General features: G+C 28.8%; 1 protein-coding gene across 2 annotated transcripts in view; it reads right to left on the bottom strand.

The window, feature by feature from the left end:
• Nucleotides 1-4,202: 4,202 nt before the first annotated feature.
• Nucleotides 4,203-10,115, bottom strand: part of LOC111619000 (fasciclin-1-like) — a 103,434-nt gene continuing 97,521 nt past the window's right edge. The window contains exons 5-13 of one of the 2 annotated variants that reach the window (XM_023360629.1): nt 8,732-8,864; nt 8,021-8,171; nt 7,654-7,837; nt 7,406-7,565; nt 7,033-7,162; nt 6,804-6,972; nt 6,007-6,178; nt 5,822-5,930; nt 4,203-5,753 (exon numbers count right to left, since the gene is read on the bottom strand). In XM_023360629.1, the coding sequence (XP_023216397.1) occupies nt 5,554-5,753; nt 5,822-5,930; nt 6,007-6,178; nt 6,804-6,972; nt 7,033-7,162; nt 7,406-7,565; nt 7,654-7,837; nt 8,021-8,171; nt 8,732-8,864 (1,408 nt within the window). In that variant the 3' untranslated portion in view covers nt 4,203-5,553. The remainder of the gene's footprint in view (nt 5,754-5,821; nt 5,931-6,006; nt 6,179-6,803; nt 6,973-7,032; nt 7,163-7,405; nt 7,566-7,653; nt 7,838-8,020; nt 8,172-8,731; nt 8,865-10,115) is intronic. The other variant, XM_023360630.1, reaches the window with a different exon arrangement.

The following is a 10,115-nucleotide window of genomic DNA, read 5'->3' as shown; positions in this document are numbered from 1 at the left end:
CAGTCGACCCCCCTATAACACTGTTGATAATTCCGTTTTATATAAATTCCATGTTGTACGAGCCACTTAGATTTTACAAATACGTGTGCCGGGCTGTGAACGGCTTACGTATTTGTAAAATCTAAGTGACTCGTACAACATGGAATTCATATAAAGCGGAATAATCGACAGTGTTATAGGGGGGTCGACTTGTAATATATTTTTTTAAATAAAAGATTTTGTTCAGAGGAAACATTTTTTTTTTTTTTTTTAAATTGGGTTTATTAAAACTATTGTTTAACAATTTACATTTTTATGTTCCTATCAGCGAAAAATAGAGAAAGGTGGCATTTTCGAAAACTGAAATTTATAAATAATACATTTGTGTTTATTTCCCTATAAAAATGCCATAAAGAGTAAATTGTCGTGAAACTGATAATAAAATAAATTGTATTTTTCCTGTTTTGTGTCTTTTTTTTTCAAAAAACAAAAGAGATAGAAGAAAATACAATTTAATGTTTCTATTTTTTTACACTTGTATACGTTCTACTCCCCTTTAAACCTTCCTTCAAATGAACCAATACAGAAGTAAAATCAAAATTTGAAATTTATTTCTAAGGAAAAATATTGTTATTACATTTTCCCATTTCTTTCTTGCATAAAAAAAATATATATATATATATATTTTAATATTTAAATGAACTCCTTTTTATAACAGAATCAAAATATATAGTATGAAGTCTCTGTTAACAAACGATACTATGCATTGCACAATCTATATCTATATATTTTTTTTTTGTTCGTATCGATAAAAAGAAAAAATATATATATTCTTATTCGTTCATTTGTATAATATTTACAATCATACAAATAAAATTCTTTCATCTGAATATACAAGTTTATTATTAAATTTATATTGATGGAGATTAATGTTTATATTGCTTCGTGATGTGCATATTTAAGTATGTTGCCAGAAGGAATTTTCTATTAAATCAAAATTATTTGTTTATTTAACGTACGAAAATTAATAAAATATTTATATTTCTACATCCATAAAACAGGGTATTAATCTATAAAAGATCATAAAGTAGGATTTAAAATTGCATCTAAAAATATGTAGAATATTTTCAATCGTTGTAATGTTACTAAAACTTTCACCATTATAAAATTAAATGTTTTAATTCGAGAATTTATTTTGTATAATAATAATAATAATAATAATAATAATAATCGACTAATATAAATAAATATTTATACATAATTACATACGTTTTATAAATGACTGTATTCGTTCTAAGTGAAGTAACAATTCAACAGTGTAATTTCTTATTCTTCAGATGTATCAATTGTTCTCCTATATATTAAAACATACATGAAAAGCTCAGCACTTAATTTCTAATCGAGTTAGCTAACAATATATAAAATTAATGTATTAATTAAGCCCTTCCAACATTCCTTTTCTGGCATCCAGCCTTTGGATGTAATCCATTCAAACGTTATAAATAAATTTATTTTCTCACAGCTTAGTGTAAGTATAACAATTTTCTCACATTTTCATTTGACTGGTTTACGTTTGTTATGTGTTTTACTCCAGTTCTCAACGCTATACACTAGTTTGATTAGTCTGTCTGGCGAGTCAAAGGAAGAAATATCTCATAGTCATATACAGAACGTTGAAAAAATATATCATTTGTTAAAAAAAAATGCTTTCGCTTTGACAGTCAATTTAAAACCGATTTTCTTGGCAATTTCTTTGCAATTTTTGTTTGAATTTTCACGGTATTTATAGCATATTTTTTTTAAAGTTGTATTTGGATATTTTTCGTTGATTTTTAATTAATAAAATTTCACGTGTGAAGACGAGTTTGTAGAGTTAAAAAAATGGTTAATTTTGAGGAACGTCTATATCCTGTAACCATCAACCAAGAAAAAAAACACCTATCAACATTTTGAACATCCTTAAGTCATACTATTCTTCTACAGGAGATTGCTTTCCATTTTTGTTGGAATTGCATCGTATATCTTCCTCTTAGCATTCATCACATTCGTCAAATATCAATGCTCCATGGACTCCGTTTACTGCTTACAGTTCAATAGACCATAAAACATTTCTTCCTTCCTTGTTTTCTTAATAAAATGTTTGTTTGTTTTTTTTATTATTCCGGTTCCTTTTTTTTCATACCATGCAACAATTCCTAACCCGTTTTTTAAAGTTTTTTTTTCTTTTCATAGTTTATTTAGTTCAAATATGCGAAAATACTTCTTCTGTTAATTGAAAACGAAAACGTTGAGGAAAAGTTAATTTTGAATATCTTTAAAAAAAAGGTTTTTTTTAAAAAAAATGAACACTTCATTTTTCTTTCATTTGAAAAGTTAATATTTAGAAGGAAGTTTATTAATTTATAGAACCATCCTTTAATTAACTAAAATAAATAAATAAAAAAAATCCGTTCTAAGTTCACTTTTATTAAACAATAACGAATTTTGTGACGTAAGAATGATTACCCTTTGATTTAATAACTCATAAAATATATCACTATTCTGTTTATAAAAATTGTTATATCTCTTTAGACAATTTATAATATTTTAAATATATATTTTTTTCTTTGTTTTCTAATAGTAAACTTTTTCAAAAACTAAAAGTCATTATTTAAACTCTTGTTATATTATATATATATATTTTTTTTCCTTGTTGAATTTAACCTTTTTCTTTTTTTTTATGTCCACCCCGAAGACAAGAAAGCAATTTCATTATGCCAAAAGGAAAAGTTCTTTTGAAAATTTGATTCAATGAGTTCCTAATTCGATTAAAACCTGGAGGGCAAAAAATTTACAAAATACTGTTTATACATAAATGCCGTGTTGTCTCTACTATAAATATTTTTTATTTTTACAAGATTTATTTATTTATTTAAATAAGACTAACTTTTATACATTCGCCTATTTTAATTTAATTTAATTTAATTTTTACTGTACTGTACATTAATGAATGTAATCGGAGAACGGTAATTTGTCTTTGCGATGTTTTTTAATGTTTACTAAACAATTTTATGTCTCTTTTAATTTGAAAAAAAAATATCTTAAAGGTTATAAAAATTCACATTTTTTTTCTCCCTGTATTTAATCTTCTTTAAAAAGATACACGTTTTTTTTATATTTTGGATGCAGAAAATACTGACGTAGTCATTATGCGAGATAAATAAAGGATAAGTATACTTTACTATTTCTAAATACACTGGGAATTATCCTGTAGACAGATTTCCTCCCCAATAACGAACTGTGTCTCTAGAATTTTTTTGATTAATGTATTTTGTTCCAGCATAAATATTTATCCCTATAGCAGACCTTTGTATTCGAATTCTCATAAGGAGTCATAGCATGTAAAAAGTTCCCAAAATTCTCATCTAAGTTTCTTAAGATAATATATTTAAAATACCAAATATAGTACTTTTTTTTTAATTCGAGATACACATTTAAAATTCCCATAAAAAGCAGCTGTTCTTATGGTTGTTTCGGCAAGTTAACGTTTCCTTCAAGTAACTTTATTCGACTTTTTTAAGCTTGGTATTGGAGTCTAAAATTACTACAAAAGCACTTTTATTTTGGTCGTCTTACCTGGTAAAGTTTCCTCGTGAGGCTCTAAATAAAGTTTTATTGTTTTAAACTGTGAACTATTCCCATCAAAAACTATTGTCAAATGTCGAAAGTTTCCATCTTAAATTTTTCTAACTTAATTTATAAAACGGGAGCCAATCTGTTAAATAAATAAAAAAAAAATTTGCAATCCAGTGTAAGGGATTCGTACTGTACGTGTCACTCGAACCCACCTATTACGAAAGATGTTGAAGAGAGCCAACGTTGTAATTAATCTTTAATATATTCTAGCTGCATTAATTATTTTAAATTAATTTAATAATAATTTTCATTCTTAAATTTAATTAAAATATAAAGCATTTATATTACAAGATATTAGTGAAGAAATTAATTTTATAACATTAAAACCGAATTTTATTGCAAACAACTACAGCATTCACTTAAAATAATATTTCATAATTTACTTACTTTTTTCATTTATTGCCAAACTTAATATGTATCGAATTCAGTGAGATTATTTTATATATATATATATATATATAGACAGATATATAAACAGAATACTCTCTCTCTCTCTCTCTCATAATAAACATTTTTTTGAGTGCTAAAAGGCACAACCAACACTGATATACGCACAAAGTGCTTTTTTTATTTTGACTTTCAGAATATTACAAATTTAGTCAGCTAATTTGAGTACCAGACAACTCATAGAACACACATTTAATTGAAGAACAAAAATTTATATGGTGGGAAATGCCAGAACTGGTACTCGGGAAGCAAAATGAGGAATTATAAGGCCTCATATTATGGGCGAGTAACGCGCTTTTCTGCGTGAGTATCGCACCTCTGGAACACAAACAAGTCTTGAAAGAATATTTACATAATTATTAAACCCAGAAAAAAATACTCTAAATACATTTGAAATATCTACAAAAAATTTTGATATCGTTGTTTTGGGAATTGACGAACATAAATGATAAATTGGATACTGCCAGGTGAAAGGTGTAAACGTGTGTGGTCCAGATCATGCAGATAGCTGAAGAAACATTATCGATTATATTACGACAATCTTTTTATTTATTTATTTATTTTTTTATATTTTCTTTTAATAGCCAAAATGATTCGATTGAAACGTGCTTTTTTCTTTTATCACGACACTATACGAGCTTTCAGAATAATGTAAATGCCAGTAGAATGATCAAAAAGATAAACTTCCAAGAAAAAATGTGGAGATATCTGTGAAGATAAAACAATTTTTCCCCATAAAACCCTTTTTAACATTCATAAAACGTAAGAAACACACTCATGGATGGTGATTATTTGATGCTTTTAAACTAAATTCTGAAGCCTACTGTTTTGTGGTTCAAAGTCTAACTACATACTTGTTGACTATTGTGTGTGTGTGTGGCTTTTGTCGTACAGATATCTCCTAATCTAAAATGGCAACATCGATATCGAAGCAACAATGCTGTCGTCTCTTCATAATAATCTCACTGATTTGTTTTTTTAAATACAAATTAATAATAATACGTACATTTTGCCCAAGTTTCACGGTAAGGGCATCACATTATTTTTTTTTTAACTTTTTTTTATTATCGAAGAATGAACAGAACATAATAGAAACAACGTATAGGAACAGCATGAAGTGGGTCAAAGAGATTAAATTTACGACACGCCATGAAGCACACAATACAAGATGGCGGCAAGTATCGAATCTGAATTTTGGGGAGCCACCATCGTTGACAGTTGTCAAGCTGTTTCTACAGTGACAGGAGCAACTATGGTCGATTACTGTGAGGTAATATGTACACATTCTAGGATCTGTAGTCCTTTAGCAGAGCCATATTTTTTGGGATTTTTTTTTTTTGGCTCCGGCTGCTAGGAGTACCAGTGTCCCCTTACTTGACGTGATCAGGTTGAGGGACACCGGGTAATCAGCTTTTAGCATTGGTCTTTGTGGTACACGGCAGTGTTGATCGTCTAAAACAACATATATGCAGTCAGTAGACATATATTAATTAACACATGACTAGCTGCAATAATGTACGCGCCTCCTTTCTTTAAATCACGTGGTTTCATCATTACTCGATCGATCACATGGATCACACCATTAGTCGCTTGGACATTAGCTTTAATGATGCGAGACTTCTTTCCTTCCCACTCGACGGTAGTGACATTAACTGAAATAAACTCAGTTAGAATTTTTTGAACTTTATTTTTATTTTTATTCTCACAAAATTATACTTACCACTCTGCTGTTCGACTTTAAAAATTCCATGAATCATTTGAATTTCTCCACGATTCACAAGTTCTTGCGTAGATAATTCTTCTCCTATCATCAAATGGCGATCGAGTATCTAAGGGAAGAAAATACTTTTTTTAAAGAATTCTTTCATATTATCGTAACGGAATTTTATAAATTAAATTTATTACTTTATGGACGTGATGTGGAAATTCCGTCATTCTCATTTGTTTGTAAGAAGTCGGCATTTCTATAGACATAAATTTCCATGCTTCTTCAGCGGGGCAGAAGAAAGTATATTGCTTAGTTTTATCCATTAATTGCCAGTTCCAATCATCGAGGTGGCTTATATTAAATGTTGTTCTAAATATATTTAAAACAATTAAATATTTATCAATAAAATCTGAAAGATTTCAGTGGCACGTTATAGCTTCTTGGAGCCCAGCGAATTTGAATTAGGGGACTCCGTGTAGTATTGAATTCAGGCATTTTTACTTCTTTATAAAAGATTGGTTTGGACCCCCCTTTTGGGTGGGGTACTCAGGAAATTACCCCTTTTTTTGCCCATAGGATAACGCGCCACTGAAAAACAATTAAATTTAAAAAATATTTTTTAAATCCACACAAACTATAATTTTTTTTTACGTAATCTTGCAATTTTGTAGTATTTACAAATATTAGATTTAAAATAATTTCTATCGACGGCAAATAGAAATCAACTTCAATTCTAAACTACAGATCCTATACGATTTCATTTAAATACTGCAGACAGTTAGAAACTAATAACGAGTTAATATTATTGAATTTTTATCAGAATCTTTATCAAATTAATCGCATTTGAAAGGAACTTTTATTCAACCGTAAGAAAATCTAACAGAGCCGAAAAAAAAGAATGAAAGCTATCTCGAAAATAGGTCAGGTGTGCTCAAGAGATTAAAAACTAGAAATTATTTAAAGTTGAAAATACTTTTTTTTAAGATAAGTTTACCTGAGATCCGGATCAGATTCCAATTTTTCGTAAACGGTCATAGAAGGCATACCCAGGACCCTATTTATGATGTGAACCATCCCATTTGTGGCTCCGATATCCGCTTCGATGACAGTAGCGTTAACTCCTCCACCCTCAACAGTGAGAGTCACATCTGTGTAAAATCTATCTATAAATTTTCATTTCAATTATTATTATTATTTTTTTTTATACGTTTAAGGATTCTTACTTTTATTTTTATCTCCAACAACACGAAAATATAATCCTCTCCGATTATCAAAACTGCGCTCTTCCACTATCTGTTTGGTCAAAACTTCTTCCGTAGATATAGATTTAAATACTAAATGCAAACCTAAAAGCTAAAATAAAATAAAATAAAAGTATTAATTTATTTTAACGATTACAATAAATTAAATATTTAAAATTATTCTAAAATTCTTCGTTAGATGATTGATTAAGATTTTTCTTTTTTTGTTCTCGTTTAATCGGATTATTACGTTTAATATAAATTAATTTTGAATTTATATTAATAAAAAAATTAATAAGATTTATTTAAACTAATAAATGAATAGATTTTTTTGGTTATTAAAATATAAAATTACAAGAGAAAATTCTGTGTCGTTCTCTTTCAACATGGCGAACTTTTCATCACTGATGCTGCTGATGGCATCGTTACTAGGTATGAATAAAGTCTTAACAGGTAAACTGCTTTGTAATTTGGCAATAAATTCCGGTTGATCCTTTATTAAATTATAGAATTTCCTGGAAATAAATGTATAAGTTAGATTATTCGATACTAAAAATAAATTATTTAAAATAATAATAATAATAAAGAAACTCGAAACTTAACGATAGTCTGTTATTCTTTTCTTCTTCCAAAATTTGCCAAATGGTTTTTTCGATTATCATTAAAGGGACCTCAATAATATGAACTACACCGTTAGCAACAGGAATGTTAGCGTGAAGTATCTTGGAGTAAACTACACCTTTCCTATGAGTATAATCGCTTTGGATGGTATTGCTCTGAATGTATACTGTAAAAATTTAATAATATATTTTAATCTTTAACTTTAGTTGAACAATACTTGGCAAATTATGTAATGTAACGATTTAACTTGTCACGAGTCTCTTAATGTCAAGAGGATTCAACTCTCGCACCAAAGTCATTTTAACTGTCAACTTTATACTCATAACTCAACGGAGAAAATCAAACTTACGACTATATCCGTCGTCGTCGTTTTCATTTGTTCTGTTTATTAAAGATAATTTCACTTTTAAATTATCTTCGTATGCTTCCGATCGATAAGCTTTTCGCCCCATGGTTCTAGTGAAGAGAACGTGATTGGGGATAACATGACCACGAATCACCTAGAAAAGGGAGGAAAAAAGATAAAAATAAAGGGAAGAATCTCCCGTGATTAATTTGCTTGAGTTGTTAAAAAGTTAACGTAGCGCGTTAACCGCTGAGTTTTAAGATTAAATTAACCGTTTTAATGTTTCTTGGTTTGAATTTCGTTAGATATAACGAAATCGATAAACACTGATTACTTTTATTGATACCCAGAAAAGCGCAGTTACATCTGATCCTAGCTGCGATTCATTACAATTGGCTTTACTTGTAAGAAACGAGCTTTCATCAGAAATGCAGGTAATCCTGGCAAAGGATAAAGGAAATTAGTCCCTGTCAGAAATCGAGACAATTCTTCTTCGAGTTAGCTAGATGAAAAGCAGTAATTTTCTCTGGCAGCGATTGTACACGACACAACTAGTTCGAATGTAATTATATCCTTTCAAAGTATGCAACTTCAATTATTTATTTGATTCAGAATCGTTTTTATATTACTTTACATATATACATATGTATACATAAAAAAAAATACAGATATATTAGAAAGGAATGTAAAAGTTTTATCTTATTTGTAGCTTACCCATTTATCAATTTCTTGTTGTATGTCGTAATTCTGTTCTTTGGCACGACCTTGAGGCAGAAAATAAGTATGTTGACCAACTCGCTGAAACAATTCTTCTTCATTTACTGATCTCGTACGTGAAACAAACACCCTGAAAAGGATAGATAAAGTCAAAAAAGATTGAGCCAATGTTGATACAACAGAAAAATGCATTTTTCATAGAAATTTTGAATGAGAACACAAAGTAAACACGACAAATAATTCCTTTTAGATCAACATGGATATTTGCATGAAATAAAAAGAAAAAAAAAAACACTCCATCTTACAAGAAAAGTATAAAATTTAGCTACATCAGAGACTTAGAATTGTTAGCAAAATAGCCTAGAGACAAGTTTTACTTTTTTTTTTTTCTACAATAAAGAAGGTATTTTATTTTTATCCCCGAGAACAAAAATACTTATAGAAAAATATCGTGTCTATGTTTTTCTATATTTTATTTTAAAAGTAATCATCATAGGAAGAAGTAGAGAAAATAAATCTAAAGCCACATCAAACTAGACACCATCTGGTGAAGACAAAGATCTGTATTCAAATTTAGATAAAATCGGTTGCTACAACAGATGGAAGTCGACTGTCAACATAATCGGTCTTGTTAATGAGAAATCGATGCCATATGCCGATTTGGACCACACTTCACTCTTGGAGGAGGAAGTAATAAGTGATATCACGGTTTTCACCCAATCATTTGAATACACGGATAATCGAGAATCTAAGAGGAAAAAAAACTATTAAACAAATAAACAATTAGATAAATCTCGTTAAAATAATTTCCGTATTTATTATTATGGTCGTTCGGATGTAAAATGGACACCACTTGTGGAATTTCCCATAGACGAACAATCTGTTTAATATTAAAAACTAAATAATTACTGTAATTATTAAACTTGTATAAAATTAGTCAAATAAACATACCTTTAAAGAAATTTATTGTATTTCTTAGAATAGATTTTAACTTTTATGTAATTAAAGTTAATAGGTTGGAGCAGGAACAACTGGTTTTTCCATCCAAACTTTCTCATTATTTTAATAGAGGAAAGAAAGAATAATTATTGTTAAACTTTTTACCTGTATAAATTCGCGTAAACGAAACAAAACCACAAAAATATATAAAATAGAAAAAAAAATAGGGGGTTTGTTCTTTCTTCTCCTGTCTTCCAGCAGAAAAAGGCATTGATGCTTTTCAGTACAATAAGTTGTAAAAGGAAAGACAGGAATGGTCCTGTTCATTCTCAGATGTACAGATACAAGTGAAATGTTTTGTAGAATGCTAAAGACACTCACTGCGGGAGATTGACTTGTAAACGGATTGCAGCATCTCGAAACAAATTGTTGTATCACGTCT

This window comes from Centruroides sculpturatus, unplaced genomic scaffold, assembly GCF_000671375.1.
Source record: "Centruroides sculpturatus isolate CEXI.00-Female unplaced genomic scaffold, Cexi_2.0 scaffold259, whole genome shotgun sequence".
NCBI lineage: Eukaryota > Metazoa > Arthropoda > Arachnida > Scorpiones > Buthidae > Centruroides > Centruroides sculpturatus.
This window is presented reverse-complemented; position numbering and strand designations above follow the sequence as displayed.